This window comes from Dipodomys ordii, unplaced genomic scaffold, assembly GCF_000151885.1.
Source record: "Dipodomys ordii isolate 6190 unplaced genomic scaffold, Dord_2.0 Scaffold112, whole genome shotgun sequence".
Classification (NCBI taxonomy): Eukaryota; Metazoa; Chordata; class Mammalia; order Rodentia; family Heteromyidae; genus Dipodomys; species Dipodomys ordii.
Genome location: NW_012267328.1, coordinates 5,621,257 through 5,646,234, shown reverse-complemented (window position 1 = coordinate 5,646,234; position 24,978 = coordinate 5,621,257). Strand labels below are relative to the sequence as shown.

The 24,978-nt window shown below is 44.6% G+C and overlaps 1 protein-coding gene across 2 annotated transcripts in view; it reads right to left on the bottom strand.

The window, feature by feature from the left end:
• Positions 1-469: 469 nt before the first annotated feature.
• Positions 470-24,978, bottom strand: part of Gabrb2 (gamma-aminobutyric acid (GABA) A receptor, beta 2) — a 146,310-nt gene continuing 121,801 nt past the window's right edge. Inside the window, exons 6-9 of one of the 2 annotated variants that reach the window (XM_013028663.1) lie at positions 23,014-23,166; positions 19,568-19,812; positions 14,983-15,096; positions 470-1,086 (exon numbers count right to left, since the gene is read on the bottom strand). In XM_013028663.1, coding sequence (XP_012884117.1) covers positions 739-1,086; positions 14,983-15,096; positions 19,568-19,812; positions 23,014-23,166 — 860 coding nt within the window. In that variant the 3' untranslated portion in view covers positions 470-738. The remainder of the gene's footprint in view (positions 1,087-14,982; positions 15,097-19,567; positions 19,813-23,013; positions 23,167-24,978) is intronic. The other variant, XM_013028664.1, reaches the window with a different exon arrangement.

Genomic DNA, 24,978 nt, shown 5'->3' with positions numbered 1-24,978 from the left:
ACCCTGCTTTGTTGCTCCTTACCTTCACCTCCTAAGAAATAGCTTTTTAGCAAATAAAAACAAAAGAGAATGTTAAGAGCTCTTCCCATCCATGAAGGAGAGACGTCACCGCCGATTTCCCTCATGCACACAAGCCAGGAGCCTGGCTCACCTGGCTTGCTGAGCGTGTGCTCCACACCCCCTCCTCTGGATACCGTGCCCACCTGCACGACACTCCCCTGGCCAGGGCTTCCTGACACCATGATCATCTTAGGACCGGCCTGGAACGTTCTGAGGAGACACGCTCGCATGGTATGGTAGATGGCTGCCACCTCGAAGCATGCCAACCTCAGGGAGGAAGGTGAGGGGTGCTTAGAACGCCCTGATCCCAGGAAAAGGACTGACACTATTCTAGAGCCTTGAAGGCTTAAAATTGCTTTTTCCGCCTTTCCTCTCTGAGCAGGCGGCACACTGTGCAGATGCACCGGAACCTTCCGGCTCGCTCTGGCCAGCGGAGGCACCTATCCCTTGTGTTTGCAAGTGGAAAACCTCAGGGACCTGGTCCGTCCGTCACTTAGCGGAAGCAACCCGGATGGTTATGGAATGGACCACGGGAGAGGCCAGCAACTAAGGTATTTTTGCATCATTGTTGTCCTGGATTGATGTGTTTTCCAAGTCCTACGTCAGTCTGTACAACTGTGGTGAGGAGGGATCTAGTCTTTGCTTCCCGGGGGGGTGGTGGCGGGGGAAGGCCATGTTTTAGTTCACGTAATAAAGCCAGTAGACGATGTTGAAGAAAGAAAAAACCACCGGGAAGAAGATGCGGGACCACCGGTCAATGGCGTTCACATCAGTCAAGTCGGGGATGGTGATCTTCAGCTGGGAGGCCCGTCGCCGCAGCCGGCTCTTCTTCTGCGCCACGTGTCGCTCCAACGCGTTTCGGCCAAAACTGTGTCTGGGCAGGCCGGCTTTCCGGTACTGGATGCTGGAGGCGTCGTAGGCCAGCATGGTGCTCCGGGGGTCCCCCAGGCCCATCACCGCGTCGGAGGTGGCCATCTCGTTCTTGATCTCAAGGGTGCTCAGTAGGATATTCTCATGAGGGTCCATCTACAGGGGAGAAAAATCAGAAAAGACAGCCCACACAGTGAGCCTTTATCGGGGTTCACAAGGTAAGGGGCTGTCACCGTATCGCAGGAGTGGCCGTTGGAAAGACAGGCACTACTGCTATCTCCTTGCTTGACTCTGCATCAGGACTCTGCTACGACAGGCTCTTTGAGATTCAACATTCCCAATCTAGGAAATGGTCTGAATAGGCCAATCCAAGATGATTCTTGTACTGTCATCTTTTTTTTGGGGGGGGGGTCCGGTCGTGGGGCCTGAACTCGGCCTGGGTGCTGTCCCTCAGCTCTTCAGTTCAAGGCTTTTTTCTTTCTGCTTATGTGGTGCTGAGGAATGGAACCCAGGGCCTTGAGCATGCAAGGCAAGTGCTCTACCACTGAGCCACCTTCCCAGCCCTGTACTGTCATCTTGTTGCTATTCTTTTCATTGGGTTTACTCAGAGCATGAAGAAGGCATGGTCATATTTTTAAAGAATGTATAAGCCTGTGAAGGTCAGGTGGTGCAGGACTGTAATTAAAGCTACGCAAGGAGGTAGGGGCAGAGGGTTCAGAAGTTTAAGGCCAGCCCAGGCAGAGTTAGGGAGAACATCTTCCAACAAAATGTAAGACAAAAAGGCCAGGGCCATGGATCAAGTGGTAGAGTGCTTTACTACCTCATGAGAAGCCCTGTCTTTAATCTCTAGTACCAAAAACATGGGATAGGAACACACAAAAAGTTAAGCTGCACTAGGTTTAAGATAATGGCAGAGAATTCATAGCACGTATGCATGTATGTGTATGCATGTGTGTATATATGTGTGTGTATATTATATATGTATATATATGAAGTTGAAAAGCTGTGGGGTAACCATCCAGTGCTTGCTCTATAGGGCGGGGGCTTTTCTGTATAATTTCACTGAACTGCTACTTCTTCATGTCCATAGCTAGAAAATGTCAGGTTAAACTTGCAATGTTGACCTAAATAAGGCACAGTGGTATTTTTCCACAATATAAAGCAGGGAATCTGTGATCTACAGAAACACAGCTAGAATCCAGAACAAGGAAGGTTTTGCAAGTAAGAGAGCAACAACGGGACACAAGCCTGGCGATGGGGGTGTGAGCAGGCAGGCGGGCCGTGAGGGGAGGAGGAGAGCGGAGAGCACCCCACAGTTGACTACTCTGTTGGATCCTGGGTCTTGGGAGTAGAACTAAGTTGACTGTACAGATAGTCCAGTCATTGCTCTTCATAATTTCTTTGTGCAAAGCTTTTTGAAAAGGGTGACTACTGACATGGTGATTTCCAGGTATGAATATATTGCATAATGCTCTGCATTGTGTTAATATTCATGTGACTTAATAGTGAGCATCAATTGTTATGGATAATAAAATACCACAAGAAGCTGCTATTAATGACAACCTGTTTATTTTGGTAGAGAATAGGCATACACCAGCTGCCCCTAACATTTTAGATCTAAAAGGAAAGGTGGCGGTGACAGGCACCCATGAGTGGCTACAGAAGCATTTAATTAGAAGACAGAAGGTGCTCTGAGCCTCATGGATTATGCGGGCAAAAACAGCGTTGCTGTGATTACACTCCACCCAATAGCTCTCCAAGGTGCTTTAAAGGCCTGTGACTATGAATTCAAATAGGAAGTCTTCTGAGAAACAGATTTTCCAAAGTCACACTGTGAATAAATAGGAGTGGAATTCAGGCCTGATCCTAGGTGGAAGTGGTTCTCAACACTCAGGGAAACTGATACCAATAGTGTCAGGAGAAGGGTAGCTACTATTCCTCCGTACCCTCCTTCCTTCCCTCCCTCCTTCCCTTCCTTCCTCCTCTTCCCTTTCCCCTTCTTTCTCCTTCCCTTCCCTCACCTCCCCCTTTCATTTTGCTAGCACTAGGCTCTGAACTCATACCTCCATTCCAGCAGCTGAGCCACACTCCAGCCACCCTCTCCTGTTTTTTTTTTTTTTTTTTTCTCCACTGCTTTTGCTTTCGTTGTGTTTCTTGGCAGGCTCTCACACTTTTTCACTGGGTCAGTCTCTCACATGAAGTTGGGATTGCTGGCAAGTACCGCCACCTCCAGCTTGTTCTCTGAGGTTAGAAACTTACAAACGTGTTTCCCCAGCCTGGCTTGGAACTACGATCCTCCTATTTCTGCCTCACACGCATTACAGGCCTGAGCCACAAGCCAGCTATTCTGTTCTTTGTCATTTCCATAAGTTTACTTTCTGTTTTTAGGATGGCTGTCCACTTCTTCAACCACTTAGAAATAACTTTTGAGTGAACTTACTTTGGCCTCTGTGCACAGTGACAAGAAGCACCCCCCCCCCCCAAAAAACAACAACAACAGGAGTTTGCTTTTCTCTTGTGTGATTTCAATAGCAAGAACAGTTACAAGCTGACACCAGACCTGGCTATGATTTAAAAGTACAAAACAATCATGATAACCATAATAAAAATCATAGGCAGCTATTAAGAGAGGCTCATTTAAAATATAAAACAAATGATCTGTGGATAATTTAGTCTCAATGGGGTTCTCTTATTACCTAGGGAATTCAAGAGTTGAATGAGATAACTCCTGGAGACTTACACTGTGTATCTGTTCATGGACTAAGGCTGCTGTTGAACTACCACTGTCAGGCAAGGATACCACTTTGGAGTCAGAAAGCAGTTGTTTTGGCTCTTCCATTTGTTATTTTTGCCCTTAGATTTTCTTTTAAAAAGTCTCTCGGATTCTACATTCCTTCAACCATGATGGGGTCTAGGAATGTGTTGAGAAGGATTTAGGGACAGAAAGTACTCTGCCAAGCTGATAGTTAGGACAGCTCTACATGAAGCAGAAAAAGTCTAACATACTGTCTTTCTTTGTGGTCTAATTGTGCTTATTAGTAAGCACTTCAAATGTGGCATAACCACTATCCACTAGACAAATAAATTAGATGTTTTTTTTGTCGGTCATGGGGCTTGAACTCTGGGCCTGGGCGCTGTCCCTCAGCTCTTCAGCTCAAGGCCAGTGCTCTGCCACTTGAGCCACTGCAGCCACTTCTGGTTTTCTGAGTGGTTTATTGGAGATAAAGAGTCTCTTGGACTTTCCTGCCTGGCCTGGCTTTGAACCAGGATCCTCAGATCTCAGTCTCCTGAGTAGCTAGGATTACAGGTGTGAGCCACTGAGGCCCCACTTGTACATTAGATCTTTTACAAGAGCTACAGTTGACGGTCTTTCAACGCTATTGGAGATCTTGCCAGCGAAAGGGGGAGGTGATTGTGGTGGATGAGGTGTTCTGATTGATGAGCTGGTATCAGTCCATCAGTGAGTGACCAGTTCCTCCTCCCAGCCCTCAGTCATGTTATTAGAATTCTTTCACCTTCAAGTACAACTTGTTGTATTGACTCAATTAGGGCTATTCATAATCCAGGAAGAAAAAAATTTGTTTCCAAAAAATTCTTATCTATGACCATGAGGCTGTGAAGAGGGGTAAGATACAATCAGCTTTATTTGTAATACATCTCTCAACAGAGACGGTAAACAAGGCTCCAGCAGGCTTTAGCGCACTGGGCACACCAGAGCTCAGGCCTAAGGTAGTGTTCTCGTTATCTGTTCTTCTCTGAAGGATAGGTTTTCTCCACCACTGGCCCTCTTTTCTAGAAAGCTTTTCATAAATGACCAGATTCATCTAAGAATCCCTCCCGTCACCACACCACCATTGTCCACCTGGTCCATCGGTATGATCACCAAGACTGCAAGTGCTTTGGAGCTCTGGAATGGTGGCCTGCCTGTACCTGGAGCGTCAGGTGTTTTCTAGGAGAAGAAGGGACGTGGGGCAGCGTCTCCTGCTTCCGATTCTGCACTCGGCCAATCCATACTTTGACTTTGGTCTGACACAGTCTCTCGCTTTGCGAGGCTGAGACAATCCTTCAACCTCTCTGAGCTCAGCCTCCCTCTATGTACGGTAGGAGCACCAGCTTGGGTGAGGACACCTCCAAAGTGCCACAAAGCGCTCAGCTCACCTTCCCCAGAGTAAGCACTCGACCCAATACCACAGATGCCCACCGAGTGAAGAAATCTGCTTGATCGTCGACCAGAAAATGAAGGTGAGCAAACCAGAAGCATACAATCATCACTTAAGACTTTTTTTGGGGGGGGGGTTTGGTTCACAGATTCTGTAAAGTGCTAAGAATGAAGCCTAATCTTACTGCATGCTTTTGTTACCAAACATAAATAATTTTATTAAAATTATTTAGTAAGATGCCTAGGTTGAATTATTTCCAAAGAGAGGGTGAGGTTATTTCTTGGGTGGAGAGGTAAGTAGCGGGTTGGCAGATATTACTAGCTTGCCAAGATTCTCAGAGAGCACAGCATCTTCCTGACCACAGAAGGAAACAGAGCTCAGAGATCCAGACTAATGAGAGACATGGCCAGGGCTGGGATGACAGCTGGGGAGAGCCTGGTGGGCGTTCACTGGAGACCGCTCCATCATCCTTCCAGACCACACTTCTTGATAATGAAATACAAAGTTCTGTCTCATTCACGGGGGCAACTGACATCTGGCTTAGCTCCAGGCAGTCGGGAGTGAGTGGAAAAAATTAATCTTATGATCGTTCATAACTCACTTCAACTCTTTAGGAGTCAATGGTCGTCTGGATTTTATTTCTCAAGATCATTCTGAAGGGTGGAAATCCATGAGGCTGTATGTGAGTTTCGTGACTGCTGGGAAGTTTCTCTTATGGGTGTGGGTGGGGTTAAATACGGCACTAAAGCTGAAGATTGGGATAGACACCTGCTAACCGCAGCGCTTTTGAAGTCGGGAGAGAAGGCAGCTGTGCTTTGCCTGCGAATCAGCCCCAGTGTTTTCCTTGGAGTTCACGCCTCTCCATTCTGTGCCACTGCTGTGGGTGTGAGCCAAGCAGAGCTCTCAGAACAGTGTGATTGGCTCAGTGATGGGCACATGACTTTTGCTGAGCCAATCACTGGCGAGCTGTGAACCCCAGAGTGAAAACCCTCCAATAAAGGCCGCCAGATGTGCTCCCGGAAGTACATCGCCCTGAACTATAGAATGTGTCTGGATATTTACACTGAACAGAAGCAAACACCAACAGCAAGCTGCTGTCATCAAGTCTTTGTATGGGCACACACCTGATGACATCAAGCAAAAACTGTCCCTTCCTTCCACCTTCTTTTCCTTCCTCCCTTCTTTTCTGCTTTTCCTTCCTCCTCCTCTTCCCTTGCCCCCTTTTCCTTCTTCTCTCTCTCTCTGTCTCCCTCTCTCTCATCCTTCTCCTCCCTATCTCTTTCTCTTAAGCTAACCTGAGTCAAAATTTATACCAAGACCCAAAGAATCCCGAGCTCTACAGAAAGTTTTCATAACTGGTACTGGGAATACATCTTCAGAAAGCAGGGCCGTGTTGGGTTTCAATATTTTTTTTTGGGGGGGGTCAGGGATTTAAGGAACCTAGCATCTGATAGATTTAAGTAGTAGATCATTAAACTGGATGTGTTTTCTCTCCTTTTCCTTGTCTTGTTTATTATATCTTCTTGGAACCAAATTTGCAAGGTCAAGAACAAAGTTAATGGAGGAGATTTCTAGATGCTTTTACCTGGTGTTTGGAGAGCAGAAATGGAAAGTACCTTTAAGAATTTTAAGTTTCCTTTACCATTTACATGGCTTTTTACATCTGGATTTTTAAAATTCAGCATCAGTTATCCATCTTTTGTTTTGCTCAGGTTCATCCTTTTATGTAAGGTGATATTTCTGCATCCTCATAAAAAGGGAACTACTGGCCAGGCTCATATTTGACAGAGAAAGATAAATGGAGGGGAAACGTAGGGGAAATACAGACAAAAATCCAAGGTATATCCTACAAAATTAAGAAGAGTCAGGGAAAGGGTGGGTTGTGAAGGGATGGGAGAGGGTGGCATTAAGATACAGTGTATTCACAACTACATTGTTAAATAACAACTCCTCTGTACAACTACTAAAAGCTAATAAAAGAAAAACAAGCTCAGAAAAACAAAATGAGTTGAACTCTCACTGCTAATAAGGAATTAGAAGAGTTTAATACTAATGTAACAACAATCTTAATGCACGAATACTCTGTGCTGCCGTCAGTCTGTCTTACAATCTTCCAGGGAGGTGTGGAGCTGGTAGTGGTTGGGTGGGTGCGAGTCTGCAGCACTGGCTCTCATCATAACCCACGGAGGGGCCATATTTAAAGAGGTATCACGTCAGAAAGTCTGGGCAGCATCTCAGCAATATGCATTTCTAGCATGTCTGCAGGTGATATGGAGCTGCTAGTCTTGGGCCCATACTTGAAAGACTGAAAACATTGACTGGCAGGGGTAGAGGGGTGTGGCTTCAAATAAATGAGCGGCAGAGAGCAGTCCAAAGGAGGGAGGAAACAAGAGTTGTGACTGCAGTCCAAAGGAGCAAGCTGCAAAGCAGCGTCCAGAGGGCGCTTCTATTATGGAGCATTTTCCAGAGCGAGGCATTGTATTAAGAGGTTTACTCAACCCTACAACAACCATTTACCATTCATCTTGACAGCACAAATCACTTATGTTTTCTTCTTAAAAGGGGAGGGGGATTATGGATTAGGGTTTGCTCATGATCTGTCTGGAGTGATATAGTTGGGTGGGATGCGGGTCGTACTTCATCTGTTTGTTCCAGAGTTCCTGCTCTGAATCACTGTGTGTCTGGACGGTCTCCTCAATTATGGGTTGCCTTGGAATGTCTTCTCTTGAGGAGACTACGTGCAGATGTCAGTTTTTAGAAAATAAAAAGCAATAGCTGTTGCCGCTCAAATCTGATTCTAGCAACTGCTTCTGACAGTTCTGGAACGGAGGAAGGATATCTCAAACCGCTTCCCAGCCAATCTATGACGAAAATGGGAAACTCAAGGGGGGAAAAGAAATCTAGGCTTACATTCTAGCTCTGAACAATGGAGTAGCGTGTGACTCGCTGGGGGGGTGGGGGGGCTCTGAGGGAGGACACCGAAGGTCTCTAAGACTGAGCGATGAGAGAGGCGCTGGCCACGTCCGGAAGACTCGCAGGGGAGTGGTGCTCATTTGCCTTCTCTGGGCTAGATTCTTGCGATTTAGTCTCAGCCACAGTGGTGTGTGTGTGTGTGTGTGTGTGTGTGTGTAATACAGCAGCTAGCTCAGGCTTTATCTCAGACCTACTGATAAGAGTCTGTACTTTTCCCCAAGATGTCTGAGTCACCTTTAAGCACATTAGCCATGGAGAGGGACTGAGATAAAAGCTTTTTGATCTCATGATATTCCAAGTCAAAGACTATGGGATTTTTCCAAAGTCAAACCACCACCACTACAATGGAATTGTTCAAGGATCTTGAGTATGGGTGGCACACTGGCCTGTTCAGGATGCTGAGCTCACTACAACCCTGGTTCCAGGCTTACCACCCTCTGCAGGAGAGGAAGAGGGATGGGGTGCCCCTCGGCCTGGGGTCCCCTCTGCGCAGCTATGGCTGGTCACTTCAGTGCACTGCTCGGATTAATGGGAGCCCTCGTTCTGCGCCCCCCCCCCCACGGGACTTGTCAAATACACCATCCTCTCCCACTCTGAACTCTTCCATTAGGATAACTATTATCAACTCCTCACGCCTTCTCAAACATCCCTAACACCAAACCACCCCTGACTCTGAGACCTGAAGGCGGCCAGACCTTCAGAAGAATAAGATGAATGAAGAAAAAAAAATCTATGATTTAGAAGCCAAAAATCCGACAGTCTCAGGTTCTGATATCTAATGTTCTGATTATAAAAAACTACTTTTCAGTTCTGGACACTTGGTCAGACAACTATGGGGGGAAAAAACCCCTCAAAATAAAAGAAACGAAAAGCAGATTCGCATGCCAGGCTGGTGCCACGCAAGAGCTCTGGCACGTGGGAGGCTCGGCTCTGGCATCGGTGGCACTCGTGGCCTTGCTGTTGGGAGACTACCTTGTAACATCTGCTAGTTCCAAGCTTCTGTGAGCCATCGGAGCCACGGAGGGATTTGCCGAAGGTTCTACTCTGGGGCAGTGGGGAATTCTAATTCCGTGGCTCTGGTGACGCACGTGTGGCGGGGAGGGTGGCGGTCATGCGGGGCTAGGCGGGGACAGCCCCCCTCTCCAGCACCCCCAGCAGCCTCAGCCAGCTTGTGAGCTCCTGGTTAAGTGTTAGCTTTCCTTCAGCGTTGGGAGCAGCTCATGGAGGGGAAGTGACTTCCTCCAGGGCTGCACAGTGGGCACAGCAAGGATAGAACCTTCCAGAATGTCCCAGTTTTTGTGTCCCAGAGGTGCTTTGGACTTCAATAAAGTCCAAACTCTTGCGCATTGTCAAGTGAAGGAGTGGAAGGCAATGCTTTGTAACGGGGGAGTTATCCGCATATCTGGCCAAGGGTGGTCTTTGCTGCTTACCAGCTGCGTGAGCTCACAGGAGTCGCTAGGTATTAGCGTCTCCTGTTAGCAAATAAGATCCTTTGGACGCCCTTCCCAGGCCAAGTACATGCTAGTGCATACATCCTAGCTGGACAGACAAGCAACCCTGCTCCAGAAATGTTCTGGCCTAGAAGCCAGTAGAAGGGCTGAGAGGCGCAGACCTTGTTTAGTACTGAGGGAGAATTCTGGCATCTCCATTTTTGAGATGTCTCCCTGGCCGCCCTTTATCCAGATCAAACAAGCATCTAGTAACTGCCCAACCTCTCTGAGGCAGAGGTCTGATTTCTTTAGGAACGTAAGAAGGCACTCACTCGAGGTAGTGTTTCTTCTTTCGACAAAATAATTCAAAAAGCGGGCTCATAAATAGTGGACTCCCAGAGCTGACCATCGAATGGTTTTCTTCTCTCCTTCCCTTTCCCTCTCCCATGCCTTCTTCCTCTTTTTCACTAAATAGTTCATAGGTTTCATAGGTTTTACTGAGTTGTCTCCAGGATAATTACTCCTGTGTTTTCTAGAATCCAAGAGTTTATCAAGTGTCACATACTGTAAAATCTATACACATATAGAGGAAAGAAGGGAAGGAAGAAGTAATTATTTACCAAAGATACTAGCTTCTCATGCTAATTTCAAGTTTCACAGGGTGAATAGTTTAACACTGAAAATGACTGCATGCTTTTCCTTAAAGACTGTTTTAAATAATCTAGTTTAGCAAAGTTTGTACCACAGAGTTTAGTTTTAGTTCAGCTTTATTCTATTAGAGAACCAGGAACACAGTATAAGTTAAGGAGATGTTGCTTTGCATCTCTACAGTGGAAATTGAACATATTCTACTGCTTCTTTTTGTTGTTGTTGTTGCTTTGCTTATATTTGAACTCTGGGCACTCTACCACTTAAGTCATGCCTCTAGCCTAGTCTTTTGCTGGCTCATTGGAGATAAATCCTAGTATACTTTTCTGCCCTGGCTGGCTTTGACCTCTGATCCTTCAGATTTCAGCCTCCTGAGTAGCTAGGGTTACAGTCTTCAGGCACCAGACTTGTGGCTTGTTCTACAATGAAGACAGGCAGGAGATAAAACCTTTGGTCAGGTAGATGGGTCAAGACAATGATAGAGACCAAGGCCACAAAATATTTGTTGCTTTCTAATTCCCTGAAGAATTTTAAATTTACAGCCACTCTTGTTTTGTTAACAGGATTTTGGGTGTCTACTGAAAGAATGAAATGTTTTTCACTCTTTCCACTTGCACATTTAATAAATAATATTGCCCTCTAGTTGGAGACAGCATTGCACGTTACGGCTTGCTGTCAGTATTCTCTGGATTCGTGTTGATATATTTATTTTAGGATTCTCTCTTTCCACAGGTATCATGAAGTTTCCAGCGCTTCCCTCCTAACCTTCCCCCACCCACATTCCCGGACATTCCATGACCTGGGCTCTAGGTGCCTGACTAGAGTCCTTCTTCTCTGCCAACCTCCTCCTTGTAGCAACTCATTTCTCTAACGGGAGAGAGGTGTGCACCTTGCACAGGGAAAGTAATTTCCCTGCAAATATTCTGCACTTGGCAGCTTTATGAATACTTTGCTTTTGAGCGACGGGGAGGAGATCTCCATTTGCCAGGTGGACTGGTGAGAGAAAGGAGAGCTTTTAACTCTGGATGCCGTTTAACGTCAGGGAGAAAAACAGCTCACACAGCGCGTGTGTTGCTGGGCTCCCAACAGAATCTGCCAGGCCAGGCTTTCCCTTCTCACCGTCCACCCACACACACTCCCAGCCTAATGTTCAGTGTGGGTTGAAGGAAGTTTCTCGGCAACACCTGAGCAGCTAGCTTGCAGGTGGGCAGCGGAGGGGACCAGGCAGGGCCCTCTTGCAAATGCTTCAACTTCTGTTTTGGAATATGGCATGGGGGGCATATTTGTGTTGATGTGGGTTTCCAAATCAGTTAAAATGTTTCTCTTTCCTGCTGCGACCTTGGAGGCATTTCAGGAGCACTGAGGAGCTGTGATTTTTACAGGTTTTCCTGTCGAAACTTTCTGGACCTGATGGTTCATTCCATTCTCTGTCAGTCTTGTGAGTTTTAGGACAGAACTGTAATGGTCTCAGCAACATTTGCTGAGGGGTTTTCATTAAAAAAAATTCCTTGGCCTATTGTTTGTTTATTCCTGATTTTCCTCTCTATTCTCTTTCAGAGTTTAGTGGAAAAAAGTTATGGAAAAAGTTTAATTTACATTTTTTTGCTTCAATAAAAGGCACTATCTGCTTTTTTTTTTTGAGTCTACCCTTAAATCCCATTTGGTAGTTTTCTCTCATAGTTGTCACATTATTTCTTTGTTTAGATTCTTTTGTTGTTGTTGTTGTTTGATGGTACTGGGTTTGAACTTATGGCCTCAGGAACACCTGGAAGGTACCGTACCACTTAGTCGTTTTCTATTTTATGTTTCAGGTCTTGAGGTTTTGCCTAGGGCTGACTTTGAACCGTGATTCAGTCACAGTACATATATCCCATAACTCCCAGCTCTATGTATCTCATTCAGACCTGTACTTCCATACCTGGCCTATGGAGGTTTGCTAAATAGATAGGTCAGCGCTGGCCTTCAACCGCCATCTTCCAGTGTCAGCCTTGAAGTATGCGGCATTACTGGTGTGAGCCACTGCGAGTCATGTTGAAGAACTCGCTATTGGGTTTTCGTATTTCCTCACTGATAGCTCGGGTAGATAGGTGAATGTTTTGGGTTCTGCTTGTGTTATTATTGACTTATGCATTTCTGCTTCTCCACAGGGCCTCAATTTCTGCTGCGTATTAGCTGCATTTGTACTATTCCTCCTGCTGTTTTATTCTCTGTGGCATTGGGATGGAGAGAAAACTGAACACAGGCATTCGAGCCTTTTGTCTTTACACAAGTGGACACCGTTGAACATGACCAATTCCCCTGATATTCAGAAGTGGGGTGGTGGAATGGCTGTGTGTATGTGTGTGTGTGTGTGTGTGTGTGTGTGTGTGTACACACTGACTCAGTGTGCTAGGGTACCAGTAGGTATCAAGATAGAGCGGGACATTTTGGGAATAAGAGGGAATATTGTCCAATATCAACATTTCCTGTCATTCTTTTGTTTGATTTGAGTTGATGGGGCCACAGGTTTGCCGGGCAGGTGCTCTACCACTTGATCCATACCTCTAGCACTCAACATTTCATTCAAAAGGCACAAAATTCTGGACCCATGACACATACCAGGAGTTGAAGATGTGCAAACATTTCAGCAATATAATGCTTATTTTATCACTATTCATATTGGCAAATTGTTTATAAACAATCTATACAACTCCAAATAAGAGTACATTATTTACATGTGAAATTGTGGTATGCACAATAAGATATTCCCATTACAAATGCTGTGTACTTAAAAATAAGAAAGGTTGAGTAAGTTAAAATAAGTTAAAGAGAAGAATGTCACTTTAGTTTGAATAAAATGCCTTGTTCACAAGATCTGCACCAGGCTTACATGTGGTTTCTATTTCCTTTGTATCTATCAATTGTGAAATAGTTTTATAATCAGAAACCTGAGAAAGATACACACTCCCTACTAGCAAGAATAATGGCGATGACTCAGTGCTCTTTCCCAGGTGGTGCATAAGATCATTAATGTAATCATCTCAGTAGCTCAATAAGGCAGAAATTAATGTTTTTAGTTGTCAGTCGAGGAACTTGAAAGGTCAGAATGTCTAAAGCCACACAGCTCATAAAGGCAACACTTCATTTTGACTCTGAAATCTACCCATCTTCCAAGTGCCTGTCATTATTGTCATGCTTTATAGAGTACACAGTTATTTTTAAAAAACTTATCATTTAAACTGTTGAATATCAATCCTTATTTCATATCTTGAATAGGGACTTTAGTGAAGACTCAAAGACAGAACAAAGACACAGCAGATAAAAAGCATAAATGCCAAAGACATTCAAATTCATAGCTCTTTAACCCAATGCTCACTAAAATAGTGAAAGAGTTCTTTAAAAATAAGGGTCTTAATAATTCGATCATAGAACATTCAAACTTTTAAGCCACCAGTTAAATTATTTAAAATTTGAGACAAACTTTCCTCAAAATACCCTCACGGTGTATTTTCTGAATTTTTACATGGCTTTATTCAGACATTAGACCAATTCTGTACTCTGCTTTGGTTTTGAAAATAAAACTCTTCAAACATTTCAATCAGAAATCCAAATGTCATCGTCCATTCACGCTTGCTTCTACACAAAACAGTGCCTAATCAATTCGATCTACTTTAATTTCAGCATGAGTAACTCAAGCTTAAAAACAGAATAGCAGCAACTGCGTAAATGAGATATCCCCCCAGCCTGCACGGAGTAGACACTGGAAACTTGAAGAGATTAAGACTAAAATACCAACTTGCAAACATTCTAACATGACTCCTCCTGGAACGGTAATAGTTGCCATTTCACCAAAAATTTCATAACTAGTAATAAAATTAAAAAACAACAACATTATACCACCCAAACAAACTAGCACCTAATAGACGATTCACACTTATCTCCTCACCCAAAGGCAAAACAAGATACCAGGGATTCTGAAGCCAACAGATACAATCATGGAAGCAAAGCTGCAGTTCCAGCCTCAGAGGTAACATTGACATCAATACTATCTTCTCCTCACCAAGAAAGAGAAATGAGAAACAAAAACGGCACTTAGACAAATCCTGCATGGAAAGGTGGGGTGACAATCATCAGTGTCATACTCTTCCTCTAAGTCAAAAAGCAATATGGCTGACACACTTGCCCGTTAAGGCCATGAACACGTTAAGACTCATAAGCTCTAAATAGTAGCAAAAAAGGACCATCTTTAATATTAATTTAAATCACAAGTTTTGGCAAGGAAAAATGTCAATGATTGCTTCTTATCTACTGCATTAATAGGGGTGGGCCTGCTAGGAGAGTATTTACTCATAAAATAAATAACAATAAAGCAGCAGGGATTTGATGTACGTATCATGTTCTTAGACGCAAGATAATAACTTAGGACATAAAGTAGATGTTTCTGAATTCTCAGCCAACCAGTAGAAGCAATGTTTAATTTCCTCTTCATTCAACTAAGCAAGAAAACAAGCATTCACTTCCAACAAAACCAAGAAATGCCAGCGAGTGATGACACTGTCTCCTCTGCCTGCAAACCAAAAGCAGCATCTCTAGGCCGCCCGCTTTGCCTCCTTTCTCTAACACAGCGATAGTTCTTCACTGGAACACTGAGACCCAGGTCCACCAGAGCAATGTCGAAAAACCAATCTTGGTAGAATTCTACCAGGGACTCATAAAAACGCTCAACGTGTGTAACAAAGCTCTGTGGTTACATGCGCGTAAATTATCGCCAAAGAGCCCCAACATTCCTGTAAAGGGAACAGCTAAACACATTGGTCCCAACAGAAACACAAACAAAATGGATTAAAAACTGGCTATCTAACCGTATAGAGAGGGAAATCGTAATTGGTAGTCCGTCTAGCTGGGGAGAGGTTTCCAGTGGGGTCCCACAAGGACGGATATTGGGTCCCATTTGGTTTAAAATCTTTATAAAAAATCTGGAAGACAAAGTAGAAAATGTGCTAATTAAGTCGACTGATGGCACTGGAGCCGTGCTGGGGTTCAAGTTAACAGGATATAGATAAATGCTACTGGGCTTTAGAGAGCACAAAGACCAATGCTAGGGGAGAATGGGAGGACACTAATGAGTTGACTTTTTAAACATGTATATTTTAAAATTTAATTCCAGGTAGTAAACACAGATCGAGAAGGGCTCAGTGGAGATTAGACACAATGGAGAAAGACAACCGAGTCACGGCTCCCCAGAATGCAGACTCTGGTGTTTGGGGGAGCAGCTTTAGAAAACCGCTGGGGGTGGCTGTCTTAACACATCAATGAGATTGTGATCCTGGAGGCATTTCCAATGTGCACCAAAGGTTGTAGACAGAGTGACTACAGTCTCGAATCTGATCTACTGCTTATATTTGCTTGTATCTGTTTGTTGGCACCATAGTAAATCAGAGATGAGTATAATTTTTTTTTAAAGAAGAAGTGTGGAACAATGGAAGGTATGGACAAAATGAGGGAAGGAAATCAATCCAAAGCAAATCCTATTTGGAAACACTCACACATGCGCACACGCACGCACACACACACACATGCACACACACATAGACGCCCTACAGACACACAAATGATGCAAAGGACAACATAAAGAATCTACTAACATGTGGGTAGAGACTATGTATATCTTTACTTTTATTTCTTTGGAGGTGAGGATTACGGTTTGGAACTATTCCAGAAGACATGCAGTATAAATAGATATAAATATGCACTATAGCTCATGTTGATTTGAGTTTAGTTTCATTATCTTAGTATTTTATGACAATGTGTCACGTGAAGGCAACTGTGAAATTCACACGTAAGGACTTTCATGTGGAGAGAGATCAGACATTCATAAATGAAGTAAAGTCAACTAAATTGAGTCTGTCTCTCTAGCTGAGGCCCAGGGTTCAAGTCCCAGTACTACCAAAAGACAGTGTAGAAGAATATGTTGGGGATCATAGAATGCCCAAGGGCTCCCGCCTGGGTTGGCTTATGCTTTTTAACCTTCCCTGACCTCAGGACAGAGCACAGTTTGATGATGGGGCACTTCCATCTCCAGTAAACTCTCAAAGGTGAAAAATTCAAGCCTCCTCTAGGAAAGCTGTTTTTTTTTCCCCATAGCAGACAATACTTGGCTGATTGTATGCGCCCAATCTCTGAAAAGAAGTTACTTGTGAATTACAGCTGAAAATAAGAGGCCTTCTTGATATTAAAAAAATAAGACTCTCATTATTCATGACGCTGACACAAAAGGAAGCACAAGACAATCAGAGCCCCGTGTGGCTCTTCTGGCCTTCCCTGCGGGGCGGGAAAGGAGACCCTGGGCATCTGGAATGTGGCATGAATGTCCTTCTGTTTTAATCAAATCAAGATATCGATATAGATTCTGTCCTCAGAAATAACTGATAACATCTGCTATCCATTTCACTGCTAACACTCGCTGAAAAATGATTTCCTGACTTCAAGTTTGTAATTCCTGACCTACATTACATTCTAGGTAACACTCTCCTCTGTGGTATGGCTTCATTTTACATGCACGCCATAGAAAATATATAAGCAAACATCCTCCAATAGGCTTGTGGGGGGCAAGTTTTATCTTAAAATCAATTATGTGTTTAACTTTAATATTTTATTAGCAGTTCCCACTTCCTAAGCACTTTGTATGTGCTGAGGATTCTGCTACCTGCCTTACACATGATCACCCTATTCTTTTTTTGGGGGGGGGTTAGTTGTGGGGCTTGAACTCTGGGCCTGGGCGCTGTCCCTGCGCTCTTCAGCTCAAGGCAAGCGCTCTACCACTTGAACCACAGAGCCATTTCCGGTTTTCTAGTGGTTTATTGGAGATAAGAGTCTCATGGACTTTCCTGCCCGGGCTGGCTTTGAACCGATATCATCAGATCTCAGCCTCCTGAGTAGCTAGGATTACAGGCGTGAGCCATTGGAGCCTGGCTTTTCACCCTATTCTTATAGTGTGATAGTGCTGTAATTTTATATTCCCTAATAACATGACAGGAATTAACACCAGTTTACAGATGAGGTATAAAGGGCCAGACAAGCTGACTTTGTCTACTGTCACGCAGCTATTTAGTGAGAGGGAAAATACTGAACCGGACTGACTCCAAAACAATGACTTAGGACTGTCAAACTCCTGCTATTTTTATTATCGTACATGTTGGTCCAAAAACAAACCCCAGTTGAAGAGAATGACATGAACACATGAATGTTCTCTGCGCCCAGGCTCCTCATGTTTGAAATTGGGGAGCTGGAGGCTTTGGGCTGGGCATGTCTTTTGTATGGCAAACTGTCCCGTGTGTAACCTCATCCAGGGCTCCACACATCTGTTGCCCATAGCAACGGCCATCTCCTCATCTGACAACCAACGAATGTCTGCAGAGGCTGCTCTGAATTCTCTGGGAGAGAAAAATCCTCTCTGCTCTGAGAATTACCGCCCTCAGAGCTCCCCACTGTCGCCTTCCATCTTCCCTAGGCTACCACCCAGTCCGCATCGGCCTCCTCGGTCAGGAAGGCTCAGCTTTTCACAAACATGACATCCCTGCAGCCAACCCTTCTGTACCTCCATCTCGGTCCTGGTGCATTCACAACGATCTGAAACTTCGGAATTAGGATGATCTAAAGGTTTCCTGTTCTGTTGATGTGAAATCTTCACCAGCCACATCTCAAACTTACTATTTAAGCGAACATTTGGTATGAAAAATAGGGTAGGTGCAAGAGGAAAAAGCTGAGCTATTATCTTCATTAAGCTGGCCCTGCCTTAGGCAGCTCTTGAAAGCCTCTCTAACTGCTTTTATGTGCTTTTTCTTCTTTTCTCCAGGTTGGCCTGTCAGGAAATGCATGAGGTACGCTTAGGAGGTAGCTTCTCACTGACAGCCTGAGACTTGGAAAAGTAGGCAGCCTGTTGCTGCTATGTGACAACCTACAATTCCAAAGGGTGAATTTGCCAACATGGGAACTCGAAAGAAATGAGAAATTTCCTAGATCCCAGGGTCTCCTGTCTTCCCAGGGAAACCTATCCGTATCATTAGAAACATCATCTTCTGAGAAAGAAGTGGTTTTAATTAAAATTAGTCCCAAACCAAGCATGAGACCCATGGATACGGGGAAACAAGCAAGCACGCGAGAATCTTCCAGCAGCTTTGCTCCAAATAAATATCAGTGCTAGAAGATTCGTGCACTATCTTTGGAAATACACCAAAGTTCAAATATTAAAATGTTTACGAACTAATCAAGTATTATTATGGTTAATAATTTTAGCTGTTTTCCTACGCTCACTACTACGAATGCTTATTGTACCCAATGATACGTGTTATTATGTAGTACTTCATGGGACAGATATTAAATGGAGTCTTTATTTCAAAGGGTCTATATTTAGACTATGAGAAAACAGACACACAGTTATCCTGTTTAGTGCGGGAAGTCAGGTGAAGTTATATTTAGGGAGTAAACATGGTTAGCTCCATTGGGACCACTGTCCAACCAGTAATGATTCTTAAACTTGCTTGTAAATAAGAATAAGCTAGCAAACATTTAAAATGTATGACGCTTAAGTCTGAAGAAGGGACCTAGGCTTCAGTAGATATTTTAAATTTTCTGCAGGACATAATTGTGGGTGCTATTAGCTTCAAAAATGAACAAGACACTGTCCAAAAGAAAACAACAAACCCAGAAGAGGGAATATACTCATGGCCTGACGTATGACATGGTAACCCCTCTGTAAGATGCCTTAGGAGTAACATCAGAATTATAATTTAAAAATGAACAGGGTTGGCGTGGTGCACAGTGTCTCTAACTATACCTGCCGATGGCTAGGTGGCAGCCTCCTACTGCAGGGGCTTCAGAGATCAGTGGGACACGTTTCAGGAATTAAGAAGTACTGTTTTGCTTGAGAAAATGGTAGTTTTACCTATTCTACCTCCTTGTTTTCTACCCTGCTGATTGCTTCTGGGAGACAGCCTCAGTTTGTTGGTGGTGGTGCTTTTGCACACACCCATAGTCGCCTACTTCCCTGCTGAGTCAGAGAGCATGAGGCCCATCATTTAGTATAGAGTTTGGTGGCTCAGCTTTTTGTCTGTATTTAAGGTTACCTTCCACCATATAATACTGAGAAGAATGACACAAAGTTTCCTTTCTAACTAAGTTTAAGTGAGTAAATTCTACAAAGGAAGACTCACTTATATTCACAGTTGGAAACAATCATCGGGGTAGGAGTAATGAAGGTAATGAAGATTTGGGGAACCCTGCGGTTATGGAAAAGGTGCCCTGGTCCTGGCTCTGCGTATGCTCATGATCTGTGTCATGTTGGGGACGCTGCCCATCCCCTTCCCTGGCCCTTGGTGTCCTCATGAGCAAACCCAGGCCCTGGGCCCACAACGCCAGCATTCACCTCGAGTCTCAGAAACAACTGACCTTGTTGACGTCCAGGCGCATCTTCTCACTGTTGGCGCTGGCAGCCTTCTCGGCTGCTTTCTTCTGGCGTTGGGGTCCTCTCCCGAAGAAGATGTAGTTGACCAGCGCATACTCCAGCAGGGCCATGAACACGAAGACAAAGCACCCCATGAGGTACATGTCAATGGCCTTCACATAGGGGATTTTAGGGAGGGTTTCCCGGAGGTGGGTATTGATGGTGGTCATTGTAAGGACAGTTGTGATTCCTGCAAGAATAAAACAAATGAAAAAGTTAAGACTACAGAACGTTCTGCTTTCCTTTCTGTCCTCACCATTGCTGGGAAGTTTAACTTTCCTCATATATACATATATTGGGCACATTATACTCCAGTCCTGTGATTGTCCCTGAAGACAAAATCACTTACAAGTTAAGTAGAAATCATTTTGGAATTTTCCACTAAGTATATTTTTATATTTTTGTATATTATATATGCAGTGGGGACTAGAACTGTGATTTAGATGCTGTGGTGGGCTGTGGGTAAGATGGACCAACATGGACAGGATTCAAGTGATGTGGCAGGGACCAGATCAGGACGTGGAGATTCTTTGACCTGACTCCTGAAGAACAGACAGCCAAGGACTGGAGGTCAAAAGCCATGGTAGGCCTTTGGCCACTGTGGGGTGGAGAAAATTGCACATAAAGGTTGTATTGGGGAGAGAGTTCACTGCTCATTAAAGAGATCTAAAAAAAAAAAGCATAGCAGATACATGATAGAATAAGATGGAAAGAATCAGAGGAAAGTAGCGAGTAAGACAAGGCCATGTGCGATGGATCACAGTGGGGGCATTTAAACTCCAAATTAAAGCCAATGTGAAGTACTGGCCAGCTTTCAGCAGAGAGGACTCCGGACAGACTGAATTTAGGACAGTCTTTTGGACAGTGGTATGGAGGACGGGGGAGAAAGGCTCAAGACAAGAGGTACAGGTGCCAGGTCAGAGGACTTCAGGGTGACTCATGCAAATGATGGAGGGGAAGGAGTTAAAGTAACAGCCACAGGGCTGAGTGTGTACGTTATACAGACGACAGGGGTCAGACGTACGGCCAACACTTGGAAAATGGAAGTGGAGGGTGAGAGAGAAGGCAGCGTTACAGCTGCCACATTTCTGAGCAGGGCAGCTGGGCACACAGTGGCCAGATAAAATAACATCCAGTATTATCAGAGTTTTCGTAGGAAGTGCTATGTGAGGTCAGGCTGTAATCACATGCCCAGATGAGCTGGTTTCTGTGGCTGTGGGGAGTACTTGCTCTCAAAGCTTAATTGGAAGGTGAGGGCACTGCCAGTCCAAAGTGTGATCAAGTCCATCTCTGTAGCAAAGAGCGACACAAAAGGAGACAGCTCAGAGGTCAGCATCACCCAGACAGGAAGCTGACTTAGGGACCTCTCAGCTTGTTACCCAACAGCAGATCTCCAAAGCCAAATTCCACTTTGATGTCATCTTGTCGGTGTAGTTTTCTGACTTCATTTTATCGCTCTAATAAGCAATAATCGCTTTAAAAAATATGTCCTCATGAGAATTTGGAGAAAATATAAAGTTGTCCCTTGGCTTTGCTTTCAAGTGTTTTACAGTTCGTCTGTGTGTTCTTGATCACAAGCATTTGGTGACATTTTCCAATTTCATTTTTCTCTTCATCATTTAATTACCCATGATCCACACCACTTCCACATGAAAACGGACCATGCTGGGTTTGTTATTTTATAATTATTGATCAAAAAATCTCATTTTAAAGTGTTTCTGAACCTAATAATGGCTCATATAAAATAGATTTTTAGAAATTTCTTTTTTTTAAAGCTAGGAAACGATTTATCACTCCTGTAAGGGGCAGACTAGGAAATGAGCAAATTATACTGTTCCCTTCATTCAGCAAAAATTTACCCAACACCATCTCTCTCGCGAGGCCTTACAGATACAATGCAGCAGCCAGCACCACCGCAGGAGCGAGCGAGCGGCCGCCCTGCGCTCGGGCGCGGCCGCCCCGCACTCGGGCGCGGCCGCCGGACTCTCGGCGTACCTAGTGCGCGGCTTGACGCCATCCTGGAGGTCGTTCCTGCTCCTTTCCACCAGGGAGCCATCACCACCCACTCTGAAGGGGCGGCCACGTCTCCCTTTCGATCTGAGATCAGAGCGTGCTCCTTGTTTGCTCAGTCTCTCCATTTCATGGGGAATGAGAGCGAACCATTACCACCATTACCACGGCTGACAGCCCCATTCGTGATCTTCCACTCCCTCTTCCCTGAGCGCACTCCATCTTGCCCTCATTAGCCCCCTGCGGATCTTCTGGCAGGTTCCTCACTTGGAATCTTTGTGCTGCAGCCTGGAACAGGTTGCTCTGGATAGGAACAAGGCTCTTCACCTTCCTGAAGCATTGGCTCCAGCCAGTGCTGAGCAGCTCAGCCAAGGTTAGGCTAACGCCCCCTCTCCTGTCAAGCCCCCCTGTCTGGACTGATCTCCATATCTACCCTATGGCATCATTACACAGTCCTTCAATTCTTGTCTAGCTTCCTTTGTTAGACGCAAGCTCCCAGAAGAGCGTGGGTATATCTGCAGTAGCTAGGCTTGCTGGCATATAGGAAGTATTCAACATTCCCTGGATGAATAAGTCAATGATTTTTTCTCAGGGAGTTATGACTGAACTAAAGCTCCATGGTTGAAAGAAAATCAACATTTTAGCAAGTGGCGCTGTGGCTCAAAGTGGCAGAGCGCTAGCCTTGAGCAAAAGGGCTCAGGGACAGCACCCAGGCCCAGAGTTCAAGCCCCACCACCGACAAAAAACAAAAAAAAAATAAAAAAAATACAAATCCGCATTTCAGCGTTTGAAAGGGCACAGTATGACCCCAAAATAATGAAGGCTATGTAAAAGTTCATGAAGTGATTCATGTATAGTTAATTGCAAGTGTTTAAGGTGCCTGGAGAAAAGAAATCAGGCATATTATAAGCAATGTCCTCCTGTCTTCTACATGCTATGCCTATGCCAAAACACCAGTGAAGCTTGGACTCATTCCTGTGTCAGAGTGCACAACCCTTCTCTCCTGCTGGGGGGGGGAGGGCCTCCGCTCAGGTGTAGGCGCACACACACACACTGGACAATTACACAAGCAATATTACATGAAACGCGTCTCAATAAAAGTCCAACAACTATATGGTCAACTAATTCTGACATGAAGGCGCTTTAATTCGTGCTTAATTGATTTAATGCAGAATCAGATCACCCACAGTGGCAGGATTCCACTCTGTGGAGTCGACATGCATCACCAATTCCTGGGTAAGGAGAGGGTGTGAGGGCAGGAATGCACGTGCGTGCGCGCACACACACACACACACACACACACACACACACAACGCACGCATGCACCTGCACACACATGCGTGCATAAAGGTGAGCTCCACAAGTACTACCCAATGCCTACCTAATGCCACACGAGCTGCTGAGGCATCGTAATTAATCCAGAAGGAGACCCAGGAGAGAATGGTGATCAGGATGGAGGGCATGTACGTTTGCAGGATGAAGTAGCCGATATTTCTCTTCAGCTTAAAGCTGAGGGACAGTCTGGGATAGGAACCTAGAAAGGCAATTTCAGAACATCATCATTAATCAATATTGATAGGATACGCTCCATTTAAGGTCCATAAACACTTTGTACATCTTCCCTCCATTCAATGCTAGCTTGGGGTGAAGGATATTTATTTTCTGCATATGGAGTGTTACAGCCCTGGGGTTTCAAAGAGCAGCAGTTACCATGCACCCACAGCAGTTCAGACAATCCCTGCTCGGTCTGCCCAGTCTTGTGTGGCCGCCACATCACAGATGCCCACACTCCCTGTGACCCACTCCCTCCTGAGAGGACTGGAAAGCTTCGGCTAGCTTTTTCCACTGGCATAACCCCTCCCAGGAAGTTCATCTTACAAGATTTCTCTTGTAAAGCCAGATGCTCTGATCATATGAAAGGAAGGAAGGGAGGGAGGGAGGGAGAGAGGGAGGGAGGGAGGGAGGGAGAAAGGGAGGGAGAGAGGGAAAGAAAGAGAAGGAAGGAAGGAGGGAAGGAAGGAAGAAAAAAAGAAATCTCTTCTCCAGCTGTAGGAGGATTAAAAAAAACAAACAACTCTGTGATCATGGTGAGATCAGAGAGAGATGTATGTGGGTTTGTCATTTGTAAGCAACTTTTCATTCTTAATATTATGTTCATCAGAATGCTAAAGGGATCCCTGACACACTAAAAGGCAGAGAATCAATGCTTTGGAGCCATATTCCTGGGACAAACAACCAAAGGCACATGTTCCTGCTCAGAGAGTAACTCAAGGAACATATGCTTAGCATACACAAGGTTCTGAGTTCAAAAGTTATGTATGTGCTTGTTGAATGTGGAGAGAGGGAGAGAGAGAGAGAGAGAGAGAGAGAGAGAAAGAGAGAGAGAGAGAGGCAGGCAGGCAGACAGACAGAGAGACAGTGACAGACATGGGGGAGAGAGAGGACATGTCCTCGTTTCCAGATTCTCTGGTGGGCTAAGAGCTGCGAAGTCCATCCTTCAGATGAGACATGGAAGTCAGTGCAGTCTTTAAAAGTTCGTGATAAAAAGTTCATTTTGGTAAACAATCTGGAAGGATGCTCTAGGTATTGAAATGAAAGCCTGGGCTGTCTTCTTGAGCTATGCCAAGTGTCTAAGTATCTTACTATGAAATAAATATATATATATATATATATATATATATGTATGTTTGTATGTATATATTTTGGGGTGGGTCTATAGGCATGTACTACCAAGCCTGATAAAGGAAGGATTCTTTAAGTAGAAACTCATATACATGGAGTTTTAGATATTTAGAGCAGCTCACACATAGGAAAAATTTGAAACAAGAGGCAAGCTTGAATGTTCACTAGGTCCAGTGCTAGCTTACTAGAAGGGGTCTATAACTACAGAGCAAGAGGCAATTCTAAACCGAGTTACCGTCTTAGCTGTTGCTATGCTCGAGGGATTCATTCTAACCAGAAGAACATGAAGAAGTTTGGTGATTTTTTTTTTTAAAGCATGCTATCTTTTATTCACTATATTAGAGGCAGAGGAGAGTGCCTGATGGGATATTTTTGGTTTAAAAACATGAAGATCAAACGAATTCTGGCAACGTAAAATTGGCTGGCCAAAGGAGCACAGGATGAGACCGTTAACATCTGGAAGGAGTTTTAGCTTGGGAATGGGGGGGTTAATCGAGAGAAGTTGTTGCTCTCTGAGGGAAACATGACTTGGTGTCCCCAAGGTCATTTCGAAGGTGGGGGTCAGCTGTGACCCAACTCTGCATTTCTCCTTCTGTCTGTCTCTCCACATGAAGGCCTTCTCTGGGGAATGAGAGGCAGATGGGCCTCTCAGCTTTTCTGGGGG